The 17,500-nt window shown below is 32.3% G+C and overlaps 1 protein-coding gene across 8 annotated transcripts in view; it reads left to right on the forward strand.

Moving 5' to 3' along the window:
- Positions 1–17,500, forward strand: part of LOC136842661 (protein Star-like) — a 222,793-nt gene that overhangs the window by 164,567 nt on the left and 40,726 nt on the right. For 2 of the 8 annotated variants that reach the window (XM_067110296.1, XM_067110298.1), the window contains exon 1: positions 4,045–4,624. The exons of 5 other annotated variants lie outside the window; for them this stretch is intronic. Coding sequence is in view for 1 of the 3 variants with exons in the window: in XM_067110288.1 (XP_066966389.1) it covers positions 3,915–3,947 (33 nt within the window). In the remaining 2 variants the exon portion in view is untranslated. Of the gene's footprint in view, positions 1–3,843; positions 3,948–4,044; positions 4,625–17,500 lie in introns of those variants that run through there. One more of the 8 variants, XM_067110288.1, reaches the window with a different exon arrangement.

The following is a 17,500-nucleotide window of genomic DNA, read 5'->3' on the forward strand; positions in this document are numbered from 1 at the left end:
TTTGTATGAAATACTCCCAGTAAATTAGGTGTCATTATTTAATGCTCTTTTATGTTTAATTAATAATACAAGCTTTCGTTTCTTAGAATATGTCTCGTAGGCCGACCAAAATTTTCTTGACAGCTGGTAGAATGCTGTTACAGTATATGATTTATGTTCAGCTATTATTAAAATGTAACGAAGTAACAATAAGTCATAAGCAAGTTGATTTTGTGGGATATTCTTAATGCTCAGGCCAGGGGTGTCGAACTCAATTGCAGACCAGATTTCAGGTGGTGCTGCTTTAAGCTGGCCATTAGATGCTGGAGCATCAGGGACGAGGGCAAAGCACTAATAAGAATATTAACAATATAACTAACGAAATAATAATAAACCGCCGGTATAAAATTGGCCGTATACCCTCGTTTTTCCCGATAGCCGACACTTGTCTTCTGCACAAGTACTTTGAAGCTGGAACAAGTGATTGAGCTGCAGCAGTCTTTAATATTGAATTCAGGCGTGCTGCAGTAAATCGATATGGTGCGTGTGAGTGTGTGTGTGCGTGCGCGTGTGTGTGTGCTCGCTTGTGTGTGATTTCATCATTATCACGTATATAGCATGATGTAGGCTAGAGGACGTCAGTGAACTTCTGCCATGTCCATTATAAAATAGAATAAATTTGTCCAAACAATTAATATACAAATTTCAATCGTCAGTGTTATACATTTACAAATTCACTCAAACCTCTCTCCTCCTCTATGTGGTCCGGTAGTAATATATGTATTAAGATCACGATTAAAGGTATTAAGACATTTGTTAAATCCAAACATTAATAAACATCATTTCATATTTACATAATTTTCATGATAATGTATTCAGAACGGTTAGTTTACCTAAAAGTAACTACATCTTTATGAATCCTTTGCTGACGCTTTCATTAACATTCAATGTATGCAAAATTTATTGGGAACAAGGCAAAACAAAAGGCGCTCGTTCTGTAAGAGTCCCATTTACATCAGACGGGAATGACCATTATTATGAAAAACCAAAATCGCAGGCAACACTAAGAAAATATTTTTCATATTAAAACTAAAAAACATTTATTCATATATAGTGTACGAAATTTCGCCAGACATTAATTCAAGATTGATGTAGACAGGATCAGATTGTTATGCTCGGTACATTTATGCAAATATATCTTAACATTCCTCCCCAAGTGTTAAAATGAAATACCAACATTGTAAAAAGTGCAGGCTCGTGCCATCTATCGGGCCCTCAGAGAAACCTGTCCAGCCGGCTTCAGTAAAGGGCTTAGTCTTCACTTTTGTACCTTAAATTAGAAATTACCAAACTGTTGTTTTCTCTTCCAAGGCAGTTCCGATTAACCTTTCGCTCTTACCAATTTTTATCACCTTAGTTATGACAGAGTGAAAAAAAACTCCTTACTGTAATGGGATTTAAACTTAAGATTTTTACCGTTCATGCATTCTCTCTTCATATAGTTTGAAGACAATTAAAAATAAACACAAATACTCTGGAAAATAGTTAGCATGTTTTATTCGTAGTTAACTCAGGCTGGGCGGAACTTCGCCAACCCTGTTAACGGTAGAGTCATTTAGATCAAAATATATCTTTATGCTTCTAGACTTCGTTGCATAATACTGAGCGAGCCATAAAGATTGTTCATTCATAAAATTCAACAGAAGAAAATATTATTCTCACATGACACATAACAAAACGAAATATATCTGAACTAACATTCATATACAGAATTTAGGAAGAGCAGCCTTAACGCAGTACATTTTAATTCCCGGAGGCATTATGATTTTTATTATATGAAAACATATATATACCGAGAAATGATTTCCGGTGAAAAAAATATCAGTCCATACAATTTATGTGCCCTGGATTACCTCTTCTTGGAACCTTTGTAAGTTTAAATCTCTTCAATAAAAATCCTTTGTAATCTCCCTTTGTCTGTTCTTGTAATGTCCAGTATCGACATTAGCTGCAGTATTCAAGAGGATTCAGTTAAACCTTTATATATATATATATATATATATATATATATATATATATATATATATATATATATATATATATATATATATATATATATATATATATATATATATATATATATATATATATATATATATATATATATATATATATATATATATATATATATATATATATATATATATATATATATATATATATATATATATATATATATATATATATATATATATATTGTGTGTGCGTGTTTGTATGCTAATCGCCAATGTCATTTATACGAAACTAGTCAAACCTTTCGTCTTCTATACTTTCTGGTATTATTACAGGTATAAAGACAATAATTAAAGGTATTGATGAACGTTTATTGAACCGCATCATTAATAAATACTACATCATATTTCCAAAGGTGTCATGATGATGTATTCTGACCGGCTACTTTTTTATAAAGCAGTTACTTCTGTATTAACCCATCTCGTACACTTCTTTTAACATGCAATTGATTTTCCAACGTAGTTGGATCAAGATAAAGAAGAAGAGGTCTCTCAGTGACGACGGACCACAAACTCGGACAACATGAGGAACATATTTTTCTTATTAAAACTAAATGACTTTCATTTGCTCCAAGGTGGAAATTTTCTCGGCAATAATACAAGAAGTATTGTAGAGGGAATAACATTGGTACGTCCGGCAGCAATGCCAATTTATCCATGTTCCAAAACACTTCCTCCAATATTGTTAAAATGAAATGCCTTAGTACTAAAAAGTGCAAGCTGGTGCCATCCACTGGGCACTAGGACAAACACATCCAACCGGCTTTTCTTGTGCAGTAAGGGTTCTGTTGCCTAATATAAAAAATTGCCTGATTTTGACTCCTTATTCACGGCACATTAGAATGGCTGTCGCGTTTACCTATTTTCTTTATCTCCATTTGTGACGAAATAATAAAACCCTTTAATATGATGTATTTTGTATTGTCTCTTCAAAATGGAACTCGCTCATATATTAAGAAGAAACAAAGGAAGATAAACGAAATTGTATGGAAAATAGTTGGCGTGTTTTCACATTTAACTCAAGGTAAGTGGAGCAACGTCAGTATTGATAGTTGTAGTGTCATTTAAGATCAAAATGTAGATTTACTTTTCTTAACTTAATTGCATAATGGTATGCGAACCAGTGAGTTTCTCCACCTATAAAATAAAAAAAATAAAATTTGATACATTCATGATGAATAACTAACAAAAAAATTTACTAAACTAATTTGTGCACAAAAACTAGGAAGAACAGTCTTAATTCAGTTTATACTAGCACTTCCGATAAAAAAAATCTATTTTCATTTTATTGATTATTACACTGTTCTCCTAGGAAGAGAATTATGTACTTGATAGTTTGAGAAGAGATACACGCACATACACATACATACATACATATATGCAATATATATATATATATATATATATATATATATATATATATATATATATATATATATATATATATATAATATACATATATTTATGTATATATATTCATGTAAGTCTGTATGTATATATTATAGAATCTCATATGGACCCACGTAGTTTGAAAGGAAAAGAGAACAAATTGAAAAGGAAATGGTTGTTGAAAATGATTGTAAAACACCTGATAGTTAGCCAAGAAATGCTTACTAATGCCCTGGACGGAAAGTCATAACAACGAACTCTGATGCCTGTGGCGCCTCATAAAAGCCATGTTTGGTTTATAATAACAACAACAAAGGTTTTATACTCAACTCAGCATTTTTCAGAATCGGCTCGCCGTGGGCGGCGATAGTGAAATGAGTATTAGAGCGGATATTGATAGTGAAATAGTGAACAGTGATGGTGGTGGTGAATCATTACGTAGTTGAGACATGATGCTAACTAAGGGGTAGTTGGATGTCATGCACTTCCTCTCGAGCTGGGCAAAAGGTAGCAGGAGAAAGAAGTGAGGGAGATTGATAATGTAGTGTGTTCTTATGTACGTTACAAGCCCTCTCTCTCTCTCTCTCTCTCTCTCTCTCAGATCGTTCTCTCTCTCTCTCTCTCTCTCTCTCTCTCTCTCTCTCTCTCTCTCTCAGATCGCACTTAAAGTGAACTTAGTTTTTTCCCCAGCTCTCGTCTCAGTTTTAAGTAAAATTAGACTTAGATAGAAAATTTTCACTAATCGGCCTGGTTGACTCTATAGAGGTACCGAATGAGGTATTCGTCGGGCATCAGCGGTGTAGAATATTCGCTTGTTGGCACCCCACTGCTCACTGTATTCTTCAGCATTGCCTGAAGAAGTTTATAAATATAAAGCCCAAACTCGTCAGCTATTATTTCACACGTGAGTTAAAAACACAGAGAGAGAGAGAGAGAGAGAGAGAGAGAGAGATCGCTCTGCCTGCCAGGAGAGTTAAAAAGAGAGAAAGAGTAGATTTTGCGCTGTCGTAAAAGTCAGTGCAAAGCAGAATCTCAGAACAGAACAAAAGTGTAAGGAAGAGAAGGCAAGACGTCCAGAAACGTACATACGACGGAACGAAACATAAGAGCATATAGACCCATAGAGGCATTTGCTGCTTACTACAACTGAGGAATCATAACATCGATAACTATTCTGCATAACGGTAAGAAACAAGTAAAAAATAAGCCGAACTTTCTTCGGCGCAATCGAGTTTTCTGTACAGTGTATAATTAAGGCGCACCGAAAATAGACCTGTCTTTCGGTGGTCTCAGTATAATGCTGTATAAGCCGCGGCCCATGAAAATTTGAGTCACGGCCCGGTGTTGGCATGTCCTGTAACGTTGCGAGACGCACGATCATGGCTGACTTTAACCTTAAATAAAATCAAAACTACTAAAGCTAGAGGGCTGCAATTTGGTATGTTTGATGATTGGAGGGTGGATGATCAACATACCAATTTGCAGCCCTCTAGCCTCAGTAGTTTTTGAGATCTGAGGGCGGACAGAGAAATGGCCTTCTCAATAGTTTTCTTTTAAAGCAAACTAAAAAGGGAGTCAAAAAAAAAAAAAAAAAAGCACGCAGCCACACACAGGCTTTTATAAGTCAAAGATCGTCTAAATGAAGTAGCATCATCCCGAAGCTTTACTTAATTATAGACATGAAATAAAATTACTTCATGATTTGGTTTAACATACAAAAGACATTGATTTTCTTATCGATTTCTCAATTCTTTCTCTACATTAAATATTACTAACAACTCTACTAACCAGTACTGATTTATTTATTTGTGGTATTGGAAAGTTGTTTCCTTTGTTTTTTGATATCCAATTTTTTATTTCTTATTCTTTGCTTTAATAGCTGGACTGATTTACTTCTCAATGCTTATGCGATTTTTGTTTTGTACGATGATTTGGTTTTGCCATAGTATCGCCTTCAACTAAATCAAGAAAGAAAGTAATTTGTTCACTAGTTATTTTGTGAATTTATCTTATGACTTCCCGTTGAGACAATTGCAAAGATTTGTTGGCTAACTACCAGACGCTTTTCAGTCATTTTCAACGACCAAATTATTTTTCATTATTTTCCTCTTCATTTCAAACCATGTTATATGTATATATATATATATATATATATATATATATATATATATATATATATATATATATATATATATATATATATATATATATATATATATACATACAAGTACAAAGTTAAAAAGTATACCTTACTTTAACCAGACCACTGAGCTGATTAACAGCTCTCCTAAGGCTGGCCCGAAGGATTAGACTTATTTTACGTGGCTAAGAACCAGTTGGTTACCTAGCAACGGGACCTACAGCTTACTGTGTTATCCGAACCACATTATACTGAGAAATGAATTTCTATCACCAGAAATAAATTCCTCTAATTCTTCATTGGCCGGCCGGAGAGTCGAACATGGGCCCAGCACAGTTATATATATATATATATATATATATATATATATATATATATATATATATATATATATATATATATATATATATATATATATATATATATATATATATGTGTGTGTATATATATATATATATATATATATATATATATATATATATATATATATATATTATATATATATATCTATATATATATATATATATATATATATATATATATATATATATACACATACACAGATATATATATATATATATACACACACACACAGAAGGAGAAGCCACGGCCAACATATACACATCCTCAAGGAACAGGGGAAACGAAAACATCCATCCTTACAAACTTATTGCCGACATTTCATGACACATGTCACATTTTCAAGACTGAAAGAGAAAATAATTTACAACACATAAAATCACAGTATTTAAAAAAAAATTAAAAATTTAAAATATTTAAAATTCACAAAAAAATGACAATGCAGCGTTAAAATTAGGTATATAAATAAATACAAGACAAGAAAAAAAAAATCACAAAAGATATAGGCCTAAGTCAAGGGAATCAAGACACGCACTCTTTCATTTCCCTTGGTGAGAGTGTCTTGGTTCCTTTGACGTATATCTTTTGTGATCCTTTTTTTTTCTTGTTTTATGTTCATTTATATACCTAATTTTAACGCTGCATTGCCATTTTTTGTGAATTTTAAATATTTTAGATTTAAAAACTTTTTAAATACTGTGATTCTGTCTGTGGTGAAAATTATTTTCTTTTTTAGCTTTGAAAATATGACTTGTGTCATGAAACGTCGGCAATAAATTTGTAAGAATGGAGGTCTTCGTTTCCCTTGCTCCTGAGGATGTATATATATATATATATATATATATATATATATATATATATATATATATATATATATATATATATATATATATATATATATATATATATATATATATATATATATATATATATATATATACATATATGTACATATATATATATATATATATATATATATATATATATATATATATATATATATATATATATATATATATATATATATATATATATATATATATATATATATATATATATATATATATATATATATATTACGAAACTAAAACCCATAATAAAAAATTGAAAAAGCTGGCTCTATACTAGAAGGAAAAGAAGAAGACGAAACAAAACAACACAAAAAAGGAATAGATAGATGAAGGAAAGAAGTAAAGTGTTTTCCTCCTCGAGGTCATATCTTGGGACATTTATACCTTCGTCTTTATGGGTCGTATGATACGTGATCAGTATCACCAAAGCCAGCAAGTCAACAGTATGTTTACATTGTACAGAGCTGAAAGACGAATATTGTCACACTTGAAGACGCATTGGGATAGCAATGTTTGTTGAATAACTGACTAACTGATTTTACTCTGTAGCAATAAGACAACGATTATTGACATAGATTACTCTACAGCAATATTACAACGGTTATTGACAAAAATTACTCTGTAGGAATATTACACCTTATTGACATAGATTACTCTGTAGCAATATTACAACGATTATTGTCATAGATTACTCTGTAGCAATATTACCACGACTATTGATATAGATTGTTCTGTAGCAACATTACAACGATTATTGACAGAGATTACTCTGTAGCAATATTACAATGGCTATTAACTTAGATTACTCTGTAGCAATATTACGACGACTTTTGACAGATTACTCTGTAGCAATGTTACAATGACTATTAACAGAGATTACTTTGTAGCAATATTACAACGAATATTGACATAGATTATTTTGTTGCAATATGACAACAAATATTGACATAGACGTTTTTGATTTACTTTGATTTACAAATCAGACTAAAAAAAGAACCTGGGTAAAAATATTCACATGTAACAGCCATCATTCGGCTCATGCATACCGGTTGATGATCTAAGTAATATATATACTGGCAGTAATCATGAAATAATGTTGATTTTATTACTTTTATCTAGATCTGTGCCTGAAACATTTGATACTGAAGCTCTATTATCATTTCTTAGAAGTATAATCTAGGACACAAGTGTGATGGAAGCATGTAATTTTGCTGTTCATCTTCATCATTGAAAACGAATGCATGAAAATAAAAGCTGATGTTATTTATATACAGCTGTATAGATAAGTAGGATAACAGTTTCAATAATTTAACGTTTAATCCTTTAACAGAGTTTTGAAAATAGGAAAACAATAGCGAGCGTGGTAGGTATCAAGTAACTTAATGTTCCCGAGAAACCCCAACACACACACACAAAAAAAAACATCTTTGCGTTTGAGGCTCTAAGTATTGTTATCAAATCTTCCCACATCACAGTTCATCAGTTATTCAAATTACATTCAAAGTTCTTGGTCTTGCAATGAATGAGATATTAATCTCGGGTATTACCGTGGGCGCATGAATTCACAGTGGAGCTGTCATAAACATATCAGCTGTGTCTAGTAGCGAACCGCATATGCAAGACACAGGCGGAACTTTATAAACAAACCCGGCTGAATATTCAGTCCCTGATCTCCGTTAGCATAATCCTCTGGAGAGCAAAGCCTATCACATGAGCTGCAATAACAGATGATTTGAATTATTCAGGCATTCCCAGAAGAACTGCGGTGGCGACCTGAACTAAAAGCTTAGATTTCTGCTGGGTTCTAAGGTCCCTTTAGAACCTGAAGCTTGGAGTTCATTTGAGGTCTGAATTCAGTTTTCGGTGTTTCATACATTTGAAAAAACTGGATTCTATCTACTGAATAACTGCATTATCTCTTGAGAATTACACGGAAAATGGAGTTAAGTATTGCAGTTTGTATTGGTTCTATCAATCTGTTTGAATACAAACTCTAGCACGCAAGTGTATTACGTTTTTAATGAAAAAATACGGAAAAGACACCCTTTCGTAGACAATATATATATCCAATAATAATTTCATTTAAGTGATTGCACTAGGTTTGATCATTTGTTCTTCAGCAAATACCGGAATTTTTCATTAAAACAGAAATTCTCTTATTCCACTTATTAAGTGACTACATTAAACTTACGAACCAAAAACTTAAAAGATAAACAAAAAGTTTAATTCAAGTCAATTTGCTTAAAGAAGCTATACTCTGGAGATTCCGGAGGGAATCTTTGTTCCCTGGTGATGTCGGGGACCTTTGGTATTTCCAAGGGAAGCCCAGTGACTCTGTTTTATAAAGTAGGCTCTTTGAGGGCTAAATAGAGCAGTTCAGGGACGCTGGTTATCTATGGGGACCTGCTCACATCCTTCCTGTAGAAACACAAAAGACAGGTTGCTCCTTTTTGGCCATAGTGTCTTCCACCTATTTCATATGGGATATTTGAAAGATAAATTATTATTATTATTATTATTATTATTATTATTATTATTATTATTATTATTATTATTATTATTATTATTATTATTATTATTATTATTATTATTATTATTATTCAGAAGATGAGCCCTATTCATATGGAACAACCCCACAGGGGCCATGGACTTGAAATACAAGCTTGCAATTAATATAGTGTTCATTCGAAAGAAATGTCATTTGGTATTATCTTTTTTTAATAACTTCCTTGCGTGTGTTTGAAATATTTTGTATGGTCTCATTATTGCATAAATGTGATTATGGTTATCATTACTAGGCACTGTTCTAGAGATGGATTAATTTTTATATGAAGTACAACGTGAATTCCATAATAATGTGTACATCAGCGTAGGTATATACATAATTACATAATAGATAGATAGATAAATGGATATGATCAAAGCTAAACCATTTATGCTCTGCAAAAAGTTCCAGTTCAATTTTTTTTTTTTTTTGGGGGCGGAGGGGCGAAATTTAATTGATTAATTAACGAGCGAAAAATCTCTCTCGGCAAATGTAATGAATGTTGTTCTACTGTACTTTGAACAGGGAGTCTTTTGGGCCCCATCAAGAAGTTAGATGGAGTTTAGATGAGATACATTTATTACCGGAAACTACATCGTGTTCCCTCCACAAGTTCTGATGACAGTCAATAAGCCATTGTCGGAATTCCCGTCTCTGTTGTTGTTAGTACAAATCAGATGCTTTCTTGTCCTGCTTGGAACTTTATCTCTATGTTCTGCAGTCTATGTCTTTATAAAAAAAATCTAAATAAATATATGGCATGCTTTCTCCAGTAGTAATTATATCATTTTGGCAAGAATATTTTAAGAATTTGTATTTTAGTAAGGCCTTTATTCTTCTATCAGAACCGGCACAAGAGACCGAACGTATACGACTGAATTATTTGCTTTTTTCGTTAAGAACTTGAATAATTAGAAATTAAAATACAAGTCTAAGAAATTAAAGCATATTCACTGAACATAGCAAATACATTGCTTTGAACAAGACTTCAAATACTGCACATCCCCGAATACTAATATTCCACCGAAAACTGCAGGGAACAGCGAGCCTTTGGGACAGTGAAGCATATCCGTCGCGCGCGGAAACGGCGTTTGATCTTGGGCCGTGACACACAGAGCAAAATTAATCTATGCTAATGTCGCCGACTGCCGCCTGATTAATCAAAGAACCACCTCGTTAAACTCATTACGTCATTAATGAAGAGTTCTTTGAATTTTAGCCTTTCGTTCCTGACCCAAAACCTCAAATGGAACATTTGAATTAACGGGTTAATTGAGGAGTAATTATGAATGCAATTACGAAGTGAAAGGTTTTGCGGATTCTATAATACTTTTGACGAAATTAATAGTCATTGATTTTTTTTTTATGTCACTCGTCCGGACTTAATACGTTTGCGTCTCCTTTGAGAAAAGTTGGAATCCATTCAAAGCCTTACAAAAAATCTTCAGGAAAATTGAATAAAATTTTGATTACCGAATAATGTATTGTTTCACCAGCCTTCGGATTTTCACCCTATTTTCTTATAGGTTTTAATCAAAGCAATTTCTATTAACTGTGAGAGCAAAGACGAGTTTCCTCAATATGTGGTATCCCTTAATTTTGAGGATGACGTGTTGTTTTTGTTGGTTTTGTAGTCGCAGAAAATCAAACACACACACACTCACACACACACACCCACACACACACACACACACACACACACACACACACACATATATATATCTGTATATATATATATATATATATATATATATATATATATATATAGATAGATAGATAGATAGATAGATAGATAGATAGATAGATAGATAGATAATATGTATATATGTTTGTATGTGTGTGTAATATATATATATATATAATATATATATATATATATATATATATATATATATATATATATATATATATATATATATATATTAATCTGAGTAATCAACTGCTCAGTTATTCTCAGGTACAAGGAAATCAGTCCTATACGAGTATATAATTCTTTCGTTAAGAATATCTAAATTATCATGTTGCTTTGTCCTTCAAATGGCAAAGCTATGATACGTAAACTGAACAAGAGAGGTGTAGTATTTTTACCTTTATCAATATTAATGTCAGCCAAACCCAAAGACTTCATTCTGTTTATTGTCTTTGAAGTGAAAATACTATGTGTTGTAAATAGAGAAAGGTGTAGTATTTTTTACCTTTATCAACATTAATGTCAGCCAGGCGGTCACAGACTTCATTTTATGAAAGCGAAAAGCATTGAAACATAAAATGCGATGACTCTACTGAAAATCGCAAATAAACAAAAGAAACCGTTTAACTACCATTAGCGAAATCTACTGTAGCAACTTAAAGCAAGATATATCACTTAGCACGGGTGCCTGAGAGGGTGAAAACTAATAAAAGCGAGCGGCCGTTGGAGAATAATTTTCCCGTGACCTTTTGGGGATCTTGTGACAAAACTCTGGGGTGTCTCTAATAAGGCAAAAGGTGACGACGTGGTACAAGAGGCCAGCGGCCTGAGTAAATAGGAGAAGGCAGGGTATCAGGAAGTTAAAAGGAGGGTGGACTCGACTTCCTGTTCTTCGTAAAAAACAAAGAAAAAAAGTTCCTTACGACAGTCACGTGAGTGGGTGAACAGGAATAGCGTGTGCTATTAGAGACCAAGGAAAGGAATATGTATCCTTTCCAGATATTATTATTATTATTATTATTATTATTATTATTATTATTATTATTATTATTATTATTATTATTATTATTATTATTATTCAGAAGATGAACCCTATTCATATGGAACAAGCCCACAGGGACCATTGACTTGAAATTCAAGCTTCCAAAGAATATGGTGTTCAGTAGAGAATGGGAAACACAGAGAGAAATCACTTAATCAAAAAGAATTAATGAATTAGCAAACTGATAAACTGATAAAAAACAGATAGATAAAAATAATAATAATAATAATAATAATAATAATAATAATAATAATAATAATAATAATAATAATAATAATAATAATAAACAAGAACCGGCAGAGTTTGTCTTATTTACAGCGCAGAACGCAACTGAAAGAAAACTCTAGTCACTTGGCACCATTTATTACAACATTATTCACGCACCTAGATACAGTAACCATTCTGAAACCCTTATTTCATTCCTGTAAAACCAAACGTTGTATTCCGCGTCCCAATCCTGAATCGAAGTATTTGTTGACATACACGCCCAATTTTTTTTTCATTGACAAAGGAAACGAACAGCGCCTACATTTTTGTTTGTGATCCATTCGCCAGAAGAAAAGGGTCCGACTTTAAAGGATAGAGAAACAAAAGCGCAAATGGGTCGCGCTGTCTTTATTTACCTGACGTCAACATGCAAACATTGACGCAACGGAAAAAATTTTAGGTCACATCTTTCCTTTTTTTCTCTCTCTCTCTCCCTCTCGTCCCTTCTAAAGCGTTTTCCACTTTCACTGCAATGTAATCAATTACGCTTTTCGAGTGCTGGTCGATTTTACCTTCTTTTTCATGAGAGCAATATTTCTGCAAAATCAGCAGAAGTGTTCTTTTTGCTTGGTGGTAGATAATCATAACAAAATTTCAGACCAATTAGATATGTTATAATTTACTCAAAACTAGTATATCCCTTCTTTTTTATTATCTGTTTTGTCAGTCGATGAAATGAGCCCAAGCAACCCAATCAAGCTCTGACCGTAGGAGTGAAATTGATCATCATCATTAAAGTAGATATTCTTGTATGGTATTTGCTTTTGCCTAATTATTTTTCAGTGAGAAGAGAGAAGCCCGTCGAACTTACCATGAACTCGGTACGTAATATGTTTTTGATTTGGAAAACAGTATTATTTTATGTGCACGATTAGAATATCTTCCCTTGGAACCGAAACGCACAGAAGCGTGAAGTATATATATATATATATATATATATATATATATATATATATATATATATATATATATATATATGTGTGTGTGTGTGTGTGTGTGTGTGTGTGTCTGTGTGTGTGTAAATATATACTGTACATACATGCATATATACATGTATCCGTGTATAAATGCATTTGAACTTTTTTCCTTATAGATGTTCAAGCGCACCATTGCAGAATGATAAAAAAAAAAACGCTATAGTTTACAACTGAAATTTCAGCAAACTTTACTGCTTTAATTTCATACGTTGCATATGTATTTATTATATATGTATGTATTTCATATATATACATACACACACACACACAAATATATATATATATATATATATATATATATATATATATATATATATATATATATATATATATATATATATATATATATATATATATATATTAGTACAGGTATCTACTCATGAATTTAAATACGTAACAAATGTTTATTTTAAAAAACACCAATAACTACACATATACGAAATCATTAATTTTCTATAGTGTTCTGTGTTTACCCGTTATAACGTTTATTTCATGACATTTAAATGTAGAGTGCTTGACTGTAAATTACTCAGGCTTGCAAGCGGTTAATTTCTACTGTATGTATTTCACTATTCAGTAAATTATGTATTCTATAAATGGAAACTGTTGTGTATAGAGTTGGGATATTCATATTAATACCTTCAAACGTTACAGAATTCTGTAATACTAGAGGGGTATTGTCTTTAGAAAATGATATATAAACATGCGGAACAATATATATGAATATATTATGGTCTAGAGAACCCGGTCGTATCATACGTGAATGTTAATATTCAGGACAAGTTGGCGTTGAAGCGAGTTTTCTATTCAATAAGTTTTATGTCAACAGAAAACAAATTTTATGTTCTTTTTATGATTTGGTCAATTTCTGGGAGCAAATATCCTGTAAAGTCAAATGCAAAGAATGAATTTTTTTTCCAGTTTTAGTTCTCAGGAACCAGACAAAAAGAGTGTTGAGTGCTAATAAAAAAAACGAAATTAAGTTTTATTACTTGTGTGACGAAGGACCCGAGTTTCTTCGCTTACAAATTGCAACTTTATCTGGAGTTTCTAATTAACCGAAAATCCGTTCAATTAAAGTCTGTTTGTTTTCTCGGGAATTATAGCGCTCAGTTTTAGGTTAAAAACTCTTAACTTACAGTACTCTAGATATTTGTACAAAACTGAGATAATTAGCTCATTAAATTCCCATTTCATTACAGTGACTGACAATGACTTCCACAACAGTTGGCTCACTTATGATGTTCTTTGACGGCAAAAGTTCGAGATAATGAGATGGATCAAAGTGTTCAGTAACGAACGCAGCTACTTCTGTTCAATAATGTCTCAGAAGTTTAGGGAAAATTATGAAAGGAAAAACGCAGATGTAATTATTCCCCTAAAGTCGTTACGTCAATAAACATGTCGAATCATTACCATCCGCGCCTCTAGTAAAAATATCATAGTACATGTAAAGCTCTTTCTAATACAAAATTAACTTCAAAAACCTGATTAAATTAATGGAAAGCGCGACGTATACGATTAAACAGAAATTGTATCGGTAAAATTTTATTTCATATTGTCAAAAAAAGAGAATATTAACACAATTAAAAAATACCCATAGTAACATGAGCGTCTTAAAATAGAGAAACAAATCCGCAGTTATGTATGGGCACATATGTTTAAAAATAAATCTTTACGGAGAGTTTTCGGCAATCTGTTCGATTCCCCTTTCCAGTCGAATAGATTCCCGAAAGCTCTCTGTAAATATTTATTTTTAATTATGTGTACCAATACATAACTGGATTTGTTTCTCCATTAGCACAAATATTCAAGATATCACCCTTTAGCAACTGAATTAAAAAAGTTTTTAGTTTTTACATTACTTCATATTACCAACTGAATATTAATATGCAAAAAAATGACAGTAAAAATAAAGTGTATTCCCAAAATTTTTTTAACATCCTCAAGAAAGCAGGAGGGCCTCAAGTGATATTCCCTCCGCTTCCTCAACCAGAAAAAAAAAATGAGAAAAAAACTTTCAGTAATAAAAAGTTTGTACAATAGAAATGAAAATAAAAATGACAAATAAGACCCACTAATTCTACACAAGGTTCGAAAAATAAAAAGAAGATTCATTCATCTAAGAAATGTGATGAATGTGTAACAACTGCTGGAAGCAACCTTTGAGTGAAAAACAAATTCTTTTCCAAGTCTTCAGATAAACCTCCCTTAGGAGGCTGTTTACTTTCCCGGTTATAATGATTCTTTCTTTCGTGTTTAACCCAGTTCTTTTCGTGGAATCGTCTCGGTTAGCATACGCTGAAAACTGTCGTTGTTTTATTCCATTTAGTATCTTCTGCCGCCAGCTGTCTCAGCCAATAACTCATGTACATACATACATATATACATTATACATTTTATATATATATATATATATATATATATATATATATATATATATATATATATATATATATATATATAAATGTATATATATATATATATGTAGTGTGTGTGTATGTATGTATGTATGTATGTATGTATGTATGTATGTATATACACATATATATATATGTGTGTGTGTGTATAATATATACGATTATGTGTGTGTCTGCCTGTCTGTCCGTCTTTCTGAATGTCTTTCTATCACTCTGTGCGTTAATGTGGGCTCTATATATGAATGTTTGTTTTATGAATGATCAAATATGACTAAAAACGCTTCATATTACCAAAAAATATTCCTTACGGCTTCTTCCAGAAAAAGAGGAACTGGAGATGCTTTCATAAGTTCACTTAAATCCCCACATAGTTGGTAAATGAAGGTTCCCCAAAATATTGTATGACAACAGGAATAGATAAGAGAGAGAGAGAGAGAGAGAGAGAGAGAGAGAGAGAGAGAGAGAGAGAGAGAGTAATGCATGCAGGAAGTCAGTTATTCGTGAGAAGTCAGGCAACAAGTTTGCATAACTGGGAAGTAACAGAATGTTCTCGAAAATGATGCTCGGTCATTTGCAGCTGATGGTAGGGACATGGGAAGCTTCGAGTCCTTAACATCTGTCGCAGTGTCGTTCAGGACTTGGCTTACGACGCCGAACATACCAGAACAACCTGTTTCCAAGGAGGGTCATGTAATTAAAATAACTATATAAACAGGCTCCAACATTATTATTATTATTATTATTATTATTATTATTATTATTATTATTATTATTATTATTACAGTAGATGAAACATATTCATATGAAAGAGCCCAAAGGGGCCATTGACTCGAAATTCAAGCTTCCAAAGAATTTGGTGTTCATTAGGAAGAATTAAGAGGAAGTGGAGTGAAATACAGAAAGAAGAGATCCCACTTATCAAAAAAATAATAATAAATAGATAAATAGATGAAAAAGTATTAAAATGCAAGAAGAATAGTATTAGGGCAGTAATGCATTCATTTTCGCAAATGGACACGACCGCCCACCTGCTGTTGGAAATGCTTAAATAGAGCCGAATGCGCCTCCTCTCGGGAGAGTGAGAGAGAGAGGCGGCCATTCCTTTTGCCGGAAAGGCTCATCGCTGAAAGGGAATAGCTGCTTTCACCAAGGGGGCTTTGCGACTCCATCGTCCTCATTTTCGATGCGGAGATCAAAAGCGTTTCCGTAATCCCTTTATCCCGACTTTCAAAGACTCAATTCCGGCGCAGAAACAAACGTTGTTGTCCATCCCGTGGATCATAATATGCAAAAACGTTCTTGATGTTCTTCGAGGCAAGGTTGCTGCATTATAGAGTTGCTGTGAGGCTTTGTGATGCAGCACTTTTAATTTCTGTACTCGACTTTCATAATGGTCCCTAGTTATTAAAACGTCCTTAATTCAATTTAGTAAAATAGGTGAAAATGAGTGTCGCAAATTTCAAGGGTTAAGCATAATGAAATCCTAAGAATTTGCCATTAGTTTGTTCATTTTCTCGTTAATTAAATTTTCCCTTTACCTTTGTGAATTTATATTATAATCAAATGAAAAGCTTTATAAACAGTCTAACTGAAAAATAACTGAAAGCAATTCACAACTTTATTTTTTAAAGAATTCAAGGCAAAATTTTTGTTTTAACCTAACAAAAACTTGGTAACTTTATTATTATTTTTCCAAGAGCGGCTTTAAAACCTTGAAGACCCCCTCCTTAAGACGCAATCAAGATAATTCGATCACTTATTTCTAAAA

The sequence above is a fragment of the Macrobrachium rosenbergii genome, chromosome 10, assembly GCF_040412425.1.
Source record: "Macrobrachium rosenbergii isolate ZJJX-2024 chromosome 10, ASM4041242v1, whole genome shotgun sequence".
Lineage (NCBI taxonomy): Eukaryota > Metazoa > Arthropoda > Malacostraca > Decapoda > Palaemonidae > Macrobrachium > Macrobrachium rosenbergii.